This window comes from Hyperolius riggenbachi, chromosome 12, assembly GCF_040937935.1.
Source record: "Hyperolius riggenbachi isolate aHypRig1 chromosome 12, aHypRig1.pri, whole genome shotgun sequence".
Taxonomy (NCBI): Eukaryota; Metazoa; Chordata; class Amphibia; order Anura; family Hyperoliidae; genus Hyperolius; species Hyperolius riggenbachi.
This window is the reverse complement of record NC_090657.1, coordinates 215044623-215064477: the sequence shown is the minus strand read 5'-3', so window position 1 is coordinate 215064477 and position 19855 is coordinate 215044623. Positions and strand designations below refer to the sequence as shown.

The following is a 19855-nucleotide window of genomic DNA, read 5'->3' as shown; positions in this document are numbered from 1 at the left end:
GGACCGCCGTATTGACAAATGGCGGCGGTCCTTGTTTGGGCATGGGCGGAGCGATCGCGTCATCCGTGACGCGATCCTCCGCCTCCGCCTGTCGCCGCTCACTCGCCGCAACATCCCGCCGGCCATACGGAAGCGCCGGCGGGATGTTAACCCGACGATCGCCGCATACAAAGGAGGTGGAGATGGCAGCCTCGGCAGCTTGCTCTGTCTTTCTATGTTTGTTTTATGTATTTTTGTTTTTCAACATTGCCTTGTGCAACCCAACCCGGATAACCTTCACCAGTGAACAACTACTGAGCATTCGGAACTTAGCTAAATATAATCTACCCCTGGATATTTCATCTACTCTTGATCTTCTGGGGATTCTGACCAGTGGAGCTACAGTGCTGAACCAGGCAGTGAGGCTTAGAAGAAGAGGGAAACGCTCCGGGATCCAGACTCGCTTTCGACGCAGAGGACTGCGCTCTCCACTACCTGGAATCCTACTCTCTAATGTCAGGTCCATATGCAACAAACTAGATGAGCTTCAACTACTGATCAGAACAAAGAAGGACTTTTATCTCTCTGCGGCTATTTGCTTCACAGAAACTTGGCTATCTGAGCTTATTCCAGACAACGCTCTGCCGATTAATGGATTCACACTCTACAGATCTGACCGGGACCCACTTACTTCTGGCAAAACCAAAGGTGGAGGACTCTGTTTCTATATTAATGATAGGTGGTGCACGGATGTCACAGTTATTAAGAGGACATGCTCGGCTGGGCTGGAAACACTCTTCATAAACTGCAAACCCTATTATTCACCCCGTGAGTTTTCTTCATTTATTTTGGCTGCTGTGTACATCCCTCCACAAACATGTATGCAGCCTGCGCTCCAAGATCTCGCAGATCAAATCACTGAGGTGGAAAGGGAGTACCCAGATTCTTTTTTTATCATACTAGGGGATTTCAACAGTGCTAATCTTTCCAAAGAACTCCCCAAATACAAGCAACATGTCACAAGCGCAACTAGAGAAGGTAAGACACTTGATCACTGTTACACTACGACTAAGGACTCGTATTACTCTGTCAGCAGGGCAGCTTTGGGGAACTCTGATCATGCTGTTATACAGCTTATCCCAACATACATCCAAAGACTAAAAACTGCCAAACCTGTAGTGACCACAGTTAAGAAATGGACTAGTGAAGCTGTAGAAAAACTGCAGAGCTGCTTTGATTTAACTGACTGGAATTTATTTAAAGAATCCTCCAGTGACCTAAATGAATACACTGACGCTGTGACATCATATATTACCTTTTGTGAAGAGTCCTGCATCCCCACAAAAAAGTGCACCAGGTACAATAACGATAAACCCTGGTTCACATCACATCTTAGGAAGCTGCGCCTCGATAAAGAAAGGGCACATCGTACAGGCGATAAAGTCCTCTACAAAGCTGCAAAATACAAACTGCAGAGAGCCATTACCGCCGCAAAAAAAGATTATTCTCAAAAACTTGAGGAAAATTTTTCTAACGCAGACTCATCCACAATATGGAAATCTCTACATGAAATTACCAGCTACAGGAAGAAATCTCCTCCCCCCTCACTACATAACCTGCAGCTTGCAGATGAACTGAATACATTTTATTGCAGGTTTGACACTACTAACAAAAGCCAAACACAACAAGTCAATTTGCATCTCTGCCACAGGCAAACTGAACACTCTTCCTGCCAGCCAACGTCTCCACCCCCTGCGGTGCCTCAGCAACTACACAACACAGGAGGCCAGACACAATCTATTGACCTGTCCCCAGATGTGCATGCTCTAACAATATGCCAATCAGATGTAAATAGACTCTTTAAAAAACAAAACACCAGGAAAGCAATGGGACCAGACGCTGTGTCTGCGAAATGCTTGAATCTCTGTGCCGACCAATTAGCGCCTGTATTTACAGACCTATTCAAAGCATCTCTAGAACTCTCAATTGTTCCTATCTGTTTTAAATGCGCAACTATTGTACCAATTCAAAAAAAAACAAAACCTACATGTTTAAATGATTACAGGCCTGTTGCCCTGACATCACTGGTCATGAAAGCATTTGAAAAACTGATAATGACTTATCTGAAATCCATCACAGATCCCCTGCTGGACTCTTTGCAATTTGCCTACAGACCTAACATATCCGCAGACGATGCCGTGAACATGTGTATGCATTATGTACTACAGCATTTAGATAACCCAGGAACCTACACCAGGATTTTATTTATAGATTTCAGCTCTGCATTTAATACCATAATTCCATCACTGCTGCACAGCAAGCTCTCCCAGCTACACATACCTGAATCCCTCTGCAAATGGATAACCGACTTCTTAACCGACAGAAGACAGCGTGTCAGACTTGGTAAACTCACATCAAGCTCTCTGACAGTCAGTACTGGTGCACCCCAGGGCTGTGTGCTTTCCCCACTGCTGTACTCACTTTACACCAATGACTGCATCTCCACAGATCCATCTGTTAAGGTTCTGAAGTTTGCAGACGACACAACAGTTGTTGGTCTCATTCAAAACGGGGACGAGTCTGCATACAGGCATGTGGTGGGACAGCTTTCCTCCTGGTGCAGCAGCAACAACTTAGAACTAAATGCTCTCAAAACCATGGAGATGATAATAGACTTTAGGAGATCTCCCCCCCAGCACCTCCCCTTAACCATAAATGGATCCACAATAACCCAAGTAGAGTCATTCAAGTTTCTTGGGTCCACGATCTCAAACGACTTAAAATGGGACAACAACACTGCCACTATTGTCAAGAAAGCACAACAGAGAATGTACCATCTGCGGCAGCTGAAAAAGTTTGGCCTACCTCAAAAGCTAATGGTGCAGTTCTACACTGCAATCATCGAATCCACCATAACATCATCCATGACTGTATGGTTCGGCTCCTGCTCAGCATTAGAAAAGGGGAGGCTGCAGCGCATCATCCGATCAGCGGAAAGGATAATTGGCTGTAGCTTACCTTCCCTGCAGGATCTTTACACTAGCAGGTGCAGAAAGAGAGCGACCAAAATTGCCTCTGACCCCTCTCACCCAGCTCACTCCATCTTCCAACTCTTGCCTTCAGGAGTAAGATTCCGGTCAATCGCTACCAAAACCTCCAGACACAGGAACAGTTTTTTTCCTCAAGCGGTAGCCATACTTAATGCTGAACCACGTTAGAGCTGCTAGGACTGAAAGTAATCTGCACAGAACTAAACATGAACAATTCTCACATTGCTTACTGCCACTATACTTATAATGTCCTTAACTTGTAATATTCACACTGTCTGTCCTTGTATTGTTTTTTGTTTGTGTTTGTTAAGCAACTGCCAAGACAAATTCCTTGTAGGTGCAAACTTACTTGGCGAAAATAAATTGATTCTGATTCTGATAATACACTTTGTAATGTTTACAAAGTGTATTATACAGGCTGCCTCCTGCCCTGGTGGTCCCAATGTCCGAGGGACCACCAGGGCAGGCTGCAGCCACCCTAGTCTGCACCAAGCACACTGATTTTCTCCCCCCCCCGCCCCAGATCGCCCACAGCACCCATCAGACCCCCCCCTGCCCACCCCCCAGACCCCTGTTTGCACCCAATCACCCCCCTAATCACCCATCAATCACTCCCTGTCACTATCTGTCAACGCTATTTTTTTTTATACCCCCCCCCCCCTGCCCCCTGCTCCCTCCTGATCACCCCCCCACCCCCCAGATTCTCCCCAGACCCCCCCCCAGACCCCCCCCCATGCACTGTATGCATCTATCCCCCCTGATCACCTGTCAATCACCTGTCAATCACCCGTCAATCACCCGTCAATCACCCATCAATCACCCCCTGTCACTGCCACCCATCAATCAGCCCCTAACCTGCCCCTTGCGGGCAATCTGATCACCCCCCCACACCAATAGATCGCCCGCAGATCCGACATCAGATCACCTCCCAAATCCATTGTTTACATCTATTCTCTCCTCTAAACACACACTAATTACCCATCAATCACCCATCAATCACCCCCTATCACCACCTGTCACTTTTACCTATCAGATCAGACCCTAATCTGCCCCTTGCGGGCACCCAATCACCCGCCCACACGCTCAGATTGCCCTCAGACCCCCCCTTATCAATTCACCAGTGCATTCATTACATCTGTTCTTCCCTGTAATAACCCACTGATCACCTGTCAATCACCTATCACCCATCAATCACCCCCTGTCACTGCCACCCATCAATCAGCCCCTAACCTGCCCCTTGCAGGCAATCTGATCACCCACCCACACCATTAGATCGCCCGCAAACCCGCCGTCAGATTACCTCCCAAATGTATTGTTTACATCTGTTATCTTCTCTAAACACCCACTAATTACCCATCAATCACCCATCAATCACCCCCTATCACTGTTACCTATCAGATCAGACCCTAATCTGCCCCTTGCGGGCACCCAATCACCCGCCTACACGCTCAGATTACCCTCAGACCCCCCCCCCCCCTTATCAATTCGCCAGGGCATTATTTACATCTATCCTTCCCTGTAATAGCCCACTGATCACCTGTCAATCACCTGCCAATCACCTATCACCCATCAATCACCCCCTGTCACCCCCTGTCACTGCCACTCAACAATCAGCCCCTAACCTGCCCCTTGCGGGCAATCTGATTACCCACCCACACCAATAGATCGCCCGCAGATCCGACATCAGATCACCACCCAAGCGCAGCGTTTACTCTCCTCTAAACACCCACTAATTACCCATCAATCACCCATCAATCACCCCCTATCACCACCTGTCACTGTTACCCATCAGATCAGACCCTAATCTGCCCCTTGCGGGCACCCAATCACCCGCCTACACGCTCAGATTACCCTCATACCCCCCCTTATCAATTCGCCAGTGCAATATTTACATCTGTTCTCCCCTGTAATAACCCACTGATTACCTGTCAATCACCTGTCAATCACCTATCAATCACCCATCAATCACCCCCTGTCACTGCCACCCATCAATCACCCCCTGTCACTGCCACCCATCAATCACCCGCTGTCACTGCCACCCATCAATCAGCCCCTAACCTGCCCCTTGCGGGCAATCTGATCACCCACCCACACCAATAGATCGCTCGCAGATCCGACGTCCGATCACCTCCCAAGTGCAGTGTTTACATCTGTTCTCTACCCTAAACACCCACTAATTACCCATCAATCACCCCCTGTCACTGCTACCTATCAGATTAGACCCCTATCTGCCCCTAGGGCACTCAATCACCCGCCCACACCCTCAGAATGCCCTCAGACCCCAGCCCTGATCACCTCGCCAGTGCATTGCTTGCATCTATTCCCCCCTCTAATCACACCTTGAGACACCCATCAATCACCTCCTGTCACCCCCTAGCACACCTACCCATCAGATCAGGCCCTAATTTGCCCCGTGTGGGCTCCTGATCACTCGGCCAAACCCTCAGATCCCCCTCAGACCCCCTTCCGATCACCTCCCCAGTGCATTGATTGCATCTATTTTCCCCTCTAACCACCCCCTGAGACACCCATCAATCACCTCCTGTCACCCCCCTAGCACTCCTATCCATCAGATCAGGCCCAATACAACCTGTCATCTAAAAGGCCACCCTGCTTATGACCGGTTCCACTAAATTCGCCCCCTCATAGACCACCTGTCATCAAAATTTGCAGATGCTTATACCCCTGAACAGTCATTTTGAGACATTTGGTTTCCAGACTACTCACGGTTTTGGGCCCGTAAAATGCCAGGGCGGTATAGGAACCCCACAAGTGTCCCCATTTTAGAAAAAAAGACACCCCAAGGTATTCTGTTAGGTGTATGACGAGTTCATAGAAGATTTTATTTTTTGTCAAAAGTTAGCGGAAATTGATTTTTATTGGTTTTTTTCCACAAAGTGTCACTTTCCGCTAACTTTTGACAAAAAAATAAAATCTTCTATGAACTCGTCATACACCTAACAGAATACCTTGGGGTGTCTTCTTTCTAAAATGGGGTCACTTGTGGGGTTCCTATACTGCCCTGGCATTTTAGGGGCCCTAAACCGCGAGGAGTAGTCTAGAAAACAAATGCCTCAAAATGACCTGTGAATAGGACGTTGGGCCCCTTAGCGCACCTAGGCTGCAAAAAAGTGTCACACATGTGGTACCGCCGTACTCAGGAAAAGTAGTATAATGTGTTTTGGGGTGTATTTTTACACATACCCATGCTGGGTGGGAGAAATTTCTATGTAAATGGACAATTGTGTGTAAAAAAAACCAAACAATTGTCATTTACAGAGATATTTCTCCCACTTAGCATGGGTATGTGTAAAAATACACCCCAAAACGCATTATACTACTTCTCCTGAGTACGGCGGTACCCATTGTGTGGCACTTTTTTACACCCTAAGTACGCTAAGGGGCCCAAAGTCCAATGAGTACCTTTAGGATTTCACAGGTCATTTTGCGACATTTGGTTTCAAGACTACTCCTCACGGTTTAGGGCCCCTAAAATGCCAGGGCAGTATAGGAACCCCACAAATGACCCCATTCTAGAAAGAAGACACCCAAAGGTATTCCGTACGGAGTATGGTGAGTTCATAGAAGATTTTATTTTTTGTCACAAGTTAGCGGAAAATGACACTTTGTGAAAAAAAACTATTAAAATCAATTTCCACTAACTTGTGACAAAAAAATAAAAACTTCTATGAACTCACCATACTCCTAACGGAATACCTTGGGGTGTCTTCCTTCTAAAATGGGGTCATTAGTGGGGTTCCTATACTGCCCTGGCATTTTAGGGGCCCTAAACCGCGAGGAGTAGTCTTGAAACAAAAATGACCTGTGAAATCCTAAAGGTACTCATTGGACTTTGGGCCCCTTAGTGCAGTTAGGGTGCAAAAAAGTGCCACACATGTGGTATCGCCGTACTCGGGAGAAGTAGTATAATGTGTTTTGGGGTGTATTTTTACACATACCCATGCTGGGTGGGAGAAATACCTCTGTAAATGACAATCTTTTGATTTTTTTTACACACAATTGTCCATTTACAGAGGTATTTCTCCCACCCAGCATGGGTATGTGTAAAAATACACCCCAAAACACATTGTACTACTTCTCCCGAGTATGGCGATACCACATGTGTGGCACTTTTTTGCACCCTAACTGCGCTAAAGGGCCCAAAGTCCAATGAGTACCTTTAGGATTTCACAGGTCATTTTTGAGAAATTTCGTTTCAAGACTACTCCTCACGGTTTAGGGCCCCTAAAATGCCAGGGCAGTATAGGAACCTCACAAATGACCCCATTTTAGAAAGAAGACACCCCAAGGTATTCCGTTAGTAGTATGGCGAGTTCATAGAAGATTTTATTTTTTGTCACAAGTTAGCGGAAATTGATTTTAATTGTGTTTTTTCACAAAGTGTCATTTTCCGCTAACTTTTGACAAAAAATTAAATCTTCTATGAACTCACCATACTCCTAACGGAATACCTTGGGGTGTCTTCTTTCTAAAATAGGGTCATTTGTGGGGTTCCTATACTGCCCTGGCATTTTAGGGGCCCTAAACCGTGAGGAGTAGTCTTGAAACGAAATTTCTCAAAATGACCTGTGAAATCCTAAAGGTACTCTTTGGACTTTGGACCCTTTAGCGCAGTTAAGGTGCAAAAAAGTGCCACACATGTGGTATCGCCGTACTCAGGAGAAGTAGTATAATGTGTTTTGTGGTGTATTTTTACACATACCCATGCTGGGTGGGAGAAAGATCTCTGTAAATGGACAATTGTGTGTAAAAAAAATTAACAAATTGTCATTTACAGAGATATTTCTCCCACCCAGCATGGGTATGTGTAAAAATACACCCCAAAACACATTATACTACTTCTCCTGAGTACGGCAATACCACATGTGTGGCACTTTTTTGCAGCCTAACTGCGCTAAGGGGTCCAAAGTCCAATGAGCACCTTTAGGCTTTACAGGGGTGCTTACAATTTAGAACCCCTCAAAATGTCAGGACAGTAAACACACCCCACAAATGACCCCATTTTGGAAAGTAGACCCTTCAAGGTATTCAGAGAGGGGCATGGTGAGTCCGTGGCAGATTTCATTTTTTTATGTCGCAAGTTAGAAGAAATGGAAACTTTTTTTTTTTTTTTTCTCACAAAGTGTCATTTTCCTCTTACTTGTGACAAAAAATAATATCTTCTATGAACTCACTATGCCTCTCAGTGAATACTTTGGGATGTCTTCTTTCCAAAATGGGGTCATTTGGGGGGTATTTATACTATCCTGGAATTCTAGCCCCTCATGAAACATGACAGGGGGTCAGAAAAGTCAGAGATGCTTGAAAATGGGAAAATTTACTTTTGGCACCAGAGTTTGTAAACGCTATAACTTTTACCCAAACCAATAAATATACACTGAATGGGTTTTTTTTTTATCAAAAACATGTTTGTCCACATTTTTCGCGCTGCATGTATACAGAAATTTTACTTTATTTGAAAAATGTCAGCACAGAAAGTTAAAAAAATCATTTTTTTGCCAAAATTCATGTCTTTTTTGATGAATATAATAAAAAGTAAAAATCGCAGGAGCAATCAAATAGCAGCAAAAGAAAGCTTTATTAGTGACAAGAAAAGGAGCCAAAATTCATTTAGGTGGTAGGTTGTATGAGCGAGCAATAAACCGTGAAAGCTGCAGTGGTCTGAATGGAAAAAAAGTGGCCGGTCCTTAAGGGGTAGAAAGCCCTAGGTCCTCAAGTGGTTAATGAGGTATGTAACAAACCAGTCAAATCCCACGGTTCTGCAAAGGAAGATTCAAGGGCGTAGTTAGAATAAAAACTAGTCCCATTTATCCAATCCCTTAAGTTTTGAGTTAAGCAAGATAGATTGTACCAACGAATATCAGGAATCACTAGACCCCCCCCCCCCCCCCACACACACACACACACACACACACACTCTTTTGGGAGATGAAGCTTAAAAAGTGCTATCCTAACCTCCAAAGAAAATCCCGTCTCCAAAGAAAATGTGAGAAAGCTTTTATATCCGAATGTTTTAGTAACAAGGGTAATGTTTGGGGTGGGTAAAGCAACCTTCCAAAACTAACTGATTTTATAAGAGCTGCTCTCCCCATGAGATTTATTGGCAATGCCTCCCAGCTTTGCAATTGTCGTTTGATGTCCGAGATGAGGGGTTGATAATTTAGCGCATAGAGTTGGCCAATAACCCTATGAAACTTTATTCCCAGGCATGTGACCTGGGTACACATTTTCACCGGAGACTGAGACCTGTCAATTGATGGCGTTATAGATGATAGGAACATAAGTTCACTTTTAGAAATATTTATTTTAAATCCACTGTGGTTCCCAACTTCCAGGATCACATTGAGTACTCTGGAAAGTTGAATTTTAGGGTCATTTAAAAATAGCAGTACATTATCCGCGAACATGGCCTGTGATACCAAGCTCCCCCTAATATCTATTCCCTTATTTTCTGTTGCCTAGCCATTGGTTCCAACGCTAAATTAAATAAGAGTGGGGACAGCGGACATACCTGGCGGGTTCCCTTTTCTGAAATTATATTGTCAGATAAAAATCCTTGGGTATATACCCGTGCTCCCGGATCTGTATGCATCGCCATAATCAATCGGTGTATAGAGCCACTAAAGCCCATTTTATCCAGTACCAGGTTTAGCCAACCCCAATTCACTTTATCAAAGGCTTTTTCGGCATCTATTAGAAGAATTGCGTGATTTTTGCATGATTTGGGGTAGGCTCTTACATAATCCTGTACTATAAGCAATTTGCGTATGTTGGCTACTGCTGAACGATTTCGTACAAAGCCGACTTGATTTGGGTTTATCAGCTTAGGGAGGATGTTTGCTAGTCAGTCTGCCATAATTGTGGAGAGTAGTTTTAAATCCTGATTGATTAGTGAAATTGGTCGGTAAGAACCCAGTAGCGCCGGATCCTTGCCAGGTTTGAGTAGGAGCTTTATATAGGCCACATTCGCAGAGTTTGGATATTTTCCCTCTTTTTAAGATTTTATCAAACAACGATTTTAAATAAGGAACCAGCTCAAGGCGTAAGAGTTTAAAAATTCAGGAGTGAACCCGTCAGGGCCCGGAGGCTTCCTATTTTTTAATTCTTTGATAGCATCACTAGTCTCTCCTTCAGAGACTGAGGCATTTAATTCAGATAATTCATCCTCTGATAATTTAGGCAAAGAGACTTTAGATAGCGGGGCTAACCTTTCCTCAGAAGACCCACTTTCAGGATAATTTGTAGATAGAGCTCTGTAAAAATCTCGAAAGCAAGAATTAATTTCCTTTGGATTGTTTAAAATTTGGCCCGAAGGAGAGCGAAGTGACGTAATTACGGTAGATTGGAAAGGAGGTTTGGCTAACTTTGACAAGAGGGTGCCCATTTTATTACCAAAATGATAGTAATACAAGTCTTTATAAGATTTGATGTATATTTCCGTTTTTTAAAATTTGCGTCTGAGATAGATTTAGCTGTCAGCCAACCCATCCTGAGTTCTGGAGAGGGGTTATCAAGGTATGCTTTGCGAGCGGAGCGTAAATCAAACAGCGATTTAGTATATGCTTCTTGTGATTGTTTACGCTTCCCTGCTATGTAGCTGATAATTTTACCCCAGATAGTGGGTTTAGCAGCCCCCCAAAACAGGAAAATGTCCTTAACATGTTCTTTGTTTTCCTCTTTATATTCCCACCACCGATTAAAGAGAACCAAAGATGAAGCACCCTCTTGTATTTTACCTTATAAATCAGTGGGAACATGACAGTAAACACCTAATCTGCTCTTTGTTTCATTGTTCTCTGTTTAATCTGACTGTTATCACCTCTGATAAGAATCCCGACTGAGCATTCAGTCTGGCTTTGCTACGGAAAGATTATAGCTGAGTCTGTCTTCTCTGGTGTCTTTTCAAGCCCAAGCCTGCCCCCTTGTGGCTCTGCTATAATGACTCAGCTATAATTATTCCCTGCAAAGCCAGACTGAATGCTCAGTCTGGGATTCTTATCACAGCTGCTAACAGACACTTTTAGCAGTGAGGATGAAACAGAGAGCATGGTAAGTGTTTTCTCTAATGTTCTTACTGATATATATGGTAAAATACACAAGGGTGCTTCTTCTCTGGTTCCCTTTAAGTAGAAGCTGAGAAAATCCCTCATCTTCGTATAAATAGGAAGGAAATTTCCAAATAATATCTGTACCTCTGGGGATTACTGTGGAATATTCAATTTGAATAGGTGCATGATCTGATATTACTAAATCAGAAATGGTTGCCTTAGCAACTTGTGGCATAGCTTGTGGAGAAACCAAAAAATAGTCTAGCCTCGTCCAGACATTATGTGGTGCTGAGTGAAAAGTGAACTCTTCCCCATCAGGATGTAGCAACCTCCAGCTATCATTTAAACCAGAGGACTGTAAATAATCCTGAAATAAGACTGATTTATAAAGTGTTAAAGAGCTAGGAAGGGATTTTAGTGATCTGTCTTACCGGTTATTGGCAAGGGCATTAAAGTCGCCCCTTGGATGACCTTAGCAGGACCAAGCAAAATAGTAGCTGTCAATAAAGAGGCAAAAAAGGATTTATCTTCTTCAGTTGGTGCGTAAACGTTAAATAATGTAATGGCTTCTCCTGCTAATTTTAATTGGAGACTCGCCCAACGTCCTTCCTTATCTGCGACTACATTTGAGACTTCCCCTTGTATGTTTTTATGAAGTAAATAAGGCCGCCCGCCTTACGACCTTGAGCTGGAGACCCGTATACCTGACCCACTGATGATTTCCTCATATACCGGTATTTAAATTGCTCCTCTGATAGGTGACATTCCTGAAGAAAAGCTATGCCTGACTTCAGCTTCTTCAGATGCCGTAATATCATAGACCGTTTGCCAGGGGAGTGAAGCCCCTTCACTTTCCAGGATCACAGGATGTTATATGTAACGCCATTTGACCAATATTAAATTGTACCATACAGTGTAGGAATCAAACAATTGGAATGACATATACCTGGAGAAACCAGAGATGAATAGAAACCCATAAACTACTCCTAAACCCACACGCATCCCCTTTTCTGACTTGAGACCCTTAAGGGATCTTTTAGCTTGTTGTGTTTTTTTTAGAAAGTTTCCAAAACAGCAAAAAAGAAACAGAAACAGCAAAAAAGACCAGCAACAGAAAATAAAATGCATGCTTGTGACTTCACTTTTTTCCCGCCGGATGTCAACCTCCTCTCCTAACCCCAAAGTCAAGTCCCTTCCTTATTTAAGGCTTTTAAATAGTGGCAACAGCAAGAGAATAGCATAAAAGTAATCAGATTGATATACAAAAATTAACAGCCCTTCTATCAAATATAACTCAAAACTATTTGCCCATATTGGCTGCATTTCAGACATTTCTCTTTTTGTGTAACAGCACCCCCTGCTGCTTAAATATACAAATACTGTTCAGTTCAGCAGTTATTAGCCAGCACATGTATCCGAATCGGAAACAGTAAAAAAGGGCGCAGGAGGCTAGTGGACAAATCGGGCGCCGCCATTCACTCCCATAATAAATATTGTTTACTGGGCGCCAAACAGGAAAAAAGGGCGCCCGAGAATAATAACGTTTTCCAACAACGCCCGAAGATTTTTAATGTTTTATAACTGCTTGTGATGATTTACGTTTCCTATTTCAATAAAACATTATTTTAAATGTTATCCCTTACTGTTTGTAAAACATTATTATTCACAAAATGAAGCGATCAATACGTAACGTAAATTGTAATATATTTTATCCCTTACTGTTTCTAAAACATTATTCTACACACAATACAGTGATCACTAAGGAGGGTCTTAGGTTTAGGCACCACCAGGGGGGTCTTAGGTTTAGGCACCATCAGGGGAGTCTTAGGTTTAGGCACCACCAGGGGGATCTTAGGTTTAGGCACCACCAGGGGGATCTTAGGTTTAGGCACCACCAGGGGGGTCTTAGGTTTAGGCACCACCAGGGGGGGTCTTAGGTTTAGGCACCACCAGGGGGGTCTTAGGTTTAGGCACCACCAGGGGGGTCTTAGGTTTAGGCACCACCAGGGGGGTCTTAGGTTTGGGCACCACCAGGGGGGTCTTAGGTTTAGGCACCACCAGGGGGGTCTTAGGTTTAGGCACCACCAGGGGGTCTAGGGGTTAGGGGTAGGTACAGGGAGGGTTACTTACTAATTTTTTTTAAAACGTTATTATACGTTTCACTTTTTAAACGGAAGATTAACGTTTTCACAATTGCCGATTTCATGCACATTATTTAATGATTTATAACTTTATAAAACATTATTTTTAAACGAAATATAGTACATTATATTTTTAAACGTTATCCATGTTTATCGTTTAAAACCCCGCGACCTTTTTTCCCAGCGCCCCTTTTTAATGTACACATCAGAATCCCCATACAAAAAGGACATTGCTTCAGCTGGTGAATTGAATGTATGTGTGGTATTTGAGTCATCAGTGACCCGTAATATAGCCGGGTATTGTAAGGCAAATTTCCATTTCTTCTCCACACATTTTGCGCATGCAGAATTAAACAATTGGCGCTTTTTAGAAACTTCCAGTGAATAGTCATTAAACGGACATATATTTTTGATCCTTGATACTCAATCGGCTGTCCCAGATCTCGGAAAGCGCGCAGAAGATCAGACTTTTCAGGAAAATCAACATACCTGGCTAGAACCAAGCGTGGTGGACGTTTTATCAGTATCTACTCATGGGGGGGCCAACTCTATGAGCTCTCCAATTTGAGGGCCCTTTTAAATCCCAGGGCTTTTGATATTGTGACCATGGAAAGTTCACGAAGGGCTGGGGCTGCTAGCGATTCTGGAACTCCCACCACTCTTAAATTTTTTCGGCGTGAGCGATTTTCAAGGTCCTGGAGTTTGTCACGAAACTGCTTATTTTCCTCCACAAGTTTAGTGTAGTTCTTATCATCCTTAACCCCCTTATCTTCTATGGCTTGGATTCTGTGCTGAGCCTGGTCAAGTCTCGGATCGTGAGCCTGTAACTTGCTGTGTATGGCCTGGATTGATTTGTCTACAGGTTACATGTAAGTGGCTGACTCAGACAGGAGGTGACTAAAGTGTGACCCTCACTGATAAGAAATTCCAACTATAAAACACTTTTCTAGCAGAAAATGGCTTCTGAGAGCAAGAAAGAGATAAAAAGGGGAATTTCTTATCAGTGAGGGTCACACTGTAGTCCCTGTCTGAGTCACGACTGAGTCAGCCACTTACATACCTGATATTTAACTCTTTCAGGCAGAGAAAGAAAAAAGGAACACAGCATAGTTATTTGTGTGTTAGGCACTGTACATAACCATGTCTATCTCATCATGTCACATGTCACTTCGGGTATCCTTTAAGGAGGTAAGTCCACCACTGCCTTCCAAGCAATTGTTAACAATTTTAGTTCATTTTAGTCTTTTGGCACCTCTGTTCACTACATAGAATACTTGTGTCCACCCCGGGCAGAGGGGTGATATACCCCCTGATTTTTCCTATCTACAGAGAGCGACTTCTTAATCCTAAATGGGCATAGGTAGGTCTAATCTCCTCACCTGCAGTTACAGTGGTTGCCTATGAGGTAACTCTGGTTTGTGAGTATCTTCTTTCGTACCCTTTAACATATTACAAATACCAGTACATACTGCACTATATTGGGCTCTGTGTCCCCTCCCTTCATCTGTGAGCACACGTTTCACTTCGTTTGAAGCCTGGAATCTTTACTTTGCAATCCAGACAAGCCCGGATGGTTTTCTCTTCCTGTGTAATGAGTAATAAAATGCACATACGTATACACTGGCATTTATTTCACTGACTTTTGGGGAACGTGAGCGATCCAGTGAGTGCTGCAGTGGCATGGATCTGGAGGTTCGCTACCTCCTTGCACTAGAGCAAGCAGGCGACATGGCTTCGAGGGGTGGGGCCTGCGGCAGCTCACGTGCTGCAGCTGTTCTTCTGTTGCACGTGCACCAATGTAATTGTGTAATTATGGGGCCCAGCGTGGTGCCAAAGAGGATTTCTTCCACGAAAGGGCGGCAAGCCCAAATGCGCCCTTGTAATATTTAAATGACATGGCGCAGAAGCCGAGGATGGGGTCGGCAGTGTTCAAAGCGCCAGACTTAGTATGACTATCTCTGACATTGGACCTATGCTGGAAAAGGCCACAGCCGGACATAGTCCAATATAGGATTGGAAAGGGTTAATACAAGAGGGCTATAATTTATCAGAAACCTAGCTAAAAAATGTTCCCTGATCCTAGCATTGTGCAGAGCTGATATGAAGGGGATGCCGGTACAGATCATCACACTGGACTAGTAAGCTTGGTACACACCTTCCATTTTAATTGGCCAATTTTACCACCCCTATGTAGTAGAAGGGCCAACAGATATTGAATACTATGAGCAGATTGTGTAGGTAAATTCTCATACTACATGGAGGTTGTAAAATTGGTGTGGCCAATCAAAATGGAAGGCGTGTATCAGGCTTTAGATGTTTATGGTGCCATGATGGCTGTGGTTACACTCCAGGATCCTGAACACTGTGCTTATGCCCTGTATTCATTATTGTTTGCTTTTTGTATGCAGCTGGGAGCAAGAGAAATCCCGGCGTGTCCGGAAGTGGAGGGAGGAGCTGAGGAAGGAATCGTATGGGAAGGATGACAGCGAAAAGGACTCGGACACTGGAGACGACCAATCTGACATCATGGAGCCACCAGAGGTCACGACGGCAAGAGAGAACATCCACGCCCTGGTCGGGGATCAGAGCAGACTCCGCAGGCAGAAGGTATCCACTTGCCATTGGCCAATCCCATGCTAGAATTGTTACCTCCAACATATGAACTGCAACATCCGTTACGTCCAACACATGGTAATGCGACATCCATGACCTCTAACACATGAAATGCAGCATCTGTTACCTCTGACACATGAGATGCAACCACTGTTACCTCCAACACATGAAATGCAACATCCGTTACCTCTAACACATGAAATGCAGCAACCGCTACACAAGAAATGCAGCAACTGTTACCTCTATCACATGTAATGAGACATCCGTTACCTCTGACACATGTAATGAGACATCCGTTACCTCTAAAACATGTAATGAGACATCCGTTACCTCTGACACATGTAATGAGACATCCGTTACCTCCGACACATGAAATGCAACATCTGTTACCTCCGACACATGAAATGCAGCAACCGTTACCTCTGACACATGTAATGAGACATCTGTTACCTCCAACACATGAAATGCAACATCCGTTACCTCCGTCACATGAAATGCAGCATCCGTTACCTCCAACACATGTAATGCAACATCCGTTACCTCTGACACATGTAATGCAACATCCGTTACCTCCGACACATGTAATGCAACATCCGTTACCTCCGACACATGAAATGCAGCATCCATTACCTCCGACACCGGAAATGCAGCATCCATTACCTGTGACACATGTAATGAGACATCTGTTACCTCTGACACGTAATGAGACATCTGTTACCTCTGACACATGTAATGCAACATCCGTTACCTCTGACACATGTAATGCAACATCCGTTACCTTCGACACATGTAATGCAGCATCCGTTCCCTCCAACACATGAAATGCAACATCCGTTACCTCCGACACATGAAATGCAGCATCCATTACCTGTACACATGTAATGCAACATTCCGTTACCTCTGACACATGTAATGCAATATCCGTTACCTCCGTCACATGAAATGCAGCATCCGTTACCTGTGACACATGTAATGCAACATCCGTTACCTCCGACGCATGAAATGCAGCATCCGTTACCTCCGACGCATGAAATGCAGCATCGGTGACCTGTGACGCATGTAATGCAGCATCCGTTACCTCCGACGCATGAAATTCAGCATCCGTTACCTGTGACGCATGTAATGCAACATCCGTTACCTCTGACACGTAATGCAACATCCGTTACCTCCGACACATGTAAGGCAACATCCATTACCTCTGACGCATGAAATGCAACATCCGTTGCTTCCGGCACATGTAATGCAACATCCGTTACCTCTGACACCTGAAATGCAAGATCTGTTACCTCCGACACATGTAATGCAACAACTTTAACCTCCAACACATGGGATCAGAGCAGACTCCGCAGGCAGAAGGTATCTGCTGCTCAATCCCATGGGGGTAAAACCTGAAAAACGTGCCTATAGGCTCTATGATAATTATCTGACCTGCCCACTTATTGAAAACTCTGCAAAACAGCCCAGTCCATGTGCCCATGCATTACTCTATCTGCAGCATCGATATCTGGGCGATTCAATCATAATGATCCAATCTGGCAGAGTTTGATCCTTTCGATTGCTTTCGGGCTGGAAACAATCAATCCGACATGCTGGAGAGGTCCCACTCTAAAGGGCTAGGATGGCAGTGAGGACGTTCAATATTTCAATGATTGATGGACCCCCGGCCGGTCTCCCCCCATATTATGTCCCCCCTCCCTCTAGTGAGTGTGGTGGCAGCTGACCTATCCGCCATGCATCATCTGGGATGCCTGTACCCCGTGGCTTCATCTCACATACTGATGTCGCATACATGGGGCGGGGTCACGGCACCCCTGATGACGCGCGGTGTATGGGTTTGCTGCTTCCATACTCGGGGCCCTCAGGGGCATTGTATATAAGGGAATGGAGATAGCAGCCTCTGTAATCCTCTCACTTCAGCTTCCTTTTAACATTTACCCATTTTAAAGGCAACCTTAAAGAGGAACTCCAGTAAAAAGAGAAATTACGGTTTCTCTTTAAGTGACACTAATGTCTCCCGTGTAACTTACCTGGGGCTTCTTCCAGCCCCCGGTAGTTTTCCTGGTTTCTCGCCGTCATGCTGCTCCTCTCCCTTCAGCCGCTGTGCCTGTCCAAGAGCTGCAGGCGTGGCCCCGGGCCTCACATGCCTCAATCGCTTTTCCGTGATTGGAAGCCTTCTGCGCTTGTACAGTTCGAAAAATGACAACTGCACATGCGCAGAACGCTACCGGGAGGCAATCGAGGCAGGCACGGCTTGGCGCTAAGCAACCACAGCCACCGGTAGTGACTGGCTGAGACAGCCAGATTTCATAGAGGGACAGCAGCTGAATGGATTAGCTCAGTAGGAGGGCGAGGGACCAGGATGACTACAGGGGGCTAGAAGAAGACGCAGGTAAGTGAAACTGGGGATCTTAGTGTCACTTTAAGTTATAGAATTATTTTTCTGTTTTTTGTCACTATTTCAGCTTCCTGTCCCTACAAATGCTATAGGTGGACAGCGAGGGAAAAATTGAAACCCTTCCCAGCTTTATTAAAGCATGCCTGAGGTGAGAGGGATATGGAGGCTGCCATATTAATTTCCTTGTAAACAGTACCAGTTGCCTGGCAGCCCTGCTGGTCTCTCTGGCTGCAGTAGTATCTGAATCACGTAATATGTCAGGGCTGTGTAATATGTTGGTGCTTTATAAATACAATAAATAAATCACACACCTGAAACAAGCATTCAGCTAATCCAGTCTGACTTCAGTCAGAGCACCTGATCTGGATGCTTGTTGAGGGGCCGTGGTTAAAAATATTAGAGACAGAGGATCAGCAGGAGAGTCAGGCAATGTGCATTGTTTAAAATGAAATATGGCAGCCTCCATATCCCTCTTACTTTTGGTGTCCTTTAAAGTAGGGAAAAAAGAGCCCCTGGGGGGTCGTTACCTCGGGAAGGGGAAGCCTCTGGATCCTAACGAGGCTTCCCCAGTCTTCCTCCACCAAGTCCGGTCCAGCGCTGGCAGACCCATAATAATATTTACATTGCCTGCCTTGCACAGACACACTAGCGGCAATAGCCGAGCCTGATTGGGTCTGGTCTACCTTGCAGGCGGCTTGTGCCTGCGCAGTAGAGCTGACCTGATTGGGCTCGGCTATCTCCGCTTATGCCTGAGCAGAGAGCCGCTAGTGTGCCTGTGCAAGGCTCCCGACAAGCCGTGACAAGTGGATCTTCAGGGGGGGGCAACGCTGGATCCCCTCTGCTGAGGGCAACGGCTGGAGCCTCTTTAGGATGCAGAGGCTTTTAACTCCAGAGGTAAGTACCTCCTAGGGGCACTTTTTTCACTACAGGTGCACTTTAAGTACTACAAAAATACAGTAGATGCTTTCTCCCCACGATTTGCCCGGTTACATTATCCTCCTCTGTATCCTCGCAGCTGGAGCTGGAGAAGCGCTTCCGGGAGGTCCGGCAGTGGGCACGGCGGCTGGAAGAGATCCTGCCCCGGAGGATCAGCTCGGAGGAGCAGCGGGAGGTCCTCAGCCTGCTGTGTAAGGTACACGAGCTAGAGATCGAGAACACCGAGATGCAGTCACACGCCTTGCTGAAGGACAACATGATCCGCCAGAAGAACTACATGGTGCAGAAGTTCGAGCAGCACCGCTGCATCTGCGACGAGATCATCAAGCAGCAGCGGAGGATCATTGCAGGTGAGGACGGTGGGAGGAAACCCCAGTGTAAGAAATATTCCCACAGGTCAGAGGCATACCTTACATGCAGAGATGATATTGGCCCATTTCAAGGTTGCATATGATTTGCATGAAACTGGCATGCAAAGCAGAATTATTTGTATCTCATTGGCCAGTGCTAGTTTAAAGTATTTTGATTAGGGATGGGACGACGAATCCGGCGAATCCACGAATCCCTCGAATATTGGGAAATATTCGAGATTCGTGGATTCGAATCCCGACGCCATTTTCCACTTTACGAATCCGCCGAATCCCGACGCAGCATCGCCGCGCATCCGCCGCT

At 45.1% G+C, this 19855-nt stretch overlaps 1 protein-coding gene across 1 annotated transcript in view; it reads left to right on the top strand.

Annotated features, from left to right (window-relative positions):
• The window catches only part of KIF19 (kinesin family member 19), a 166326-nt gene that overhangs the window by 109932 nt on the left and 36539 nt on the right, over positions 1–19855 (top strand). The window contains exons 12-13 of the mRNA XM_068263807.1: positions 15648–15846; positions 19263–19533. Coding sequence (XP_068119908.1) covers positions 15648–15846; positions 19263–19533 — 470 coding nt within the window. The remainder of the gene's footprint in view (positions 1–15647; positions 15847–19262; positions 19534–19855) is intronic.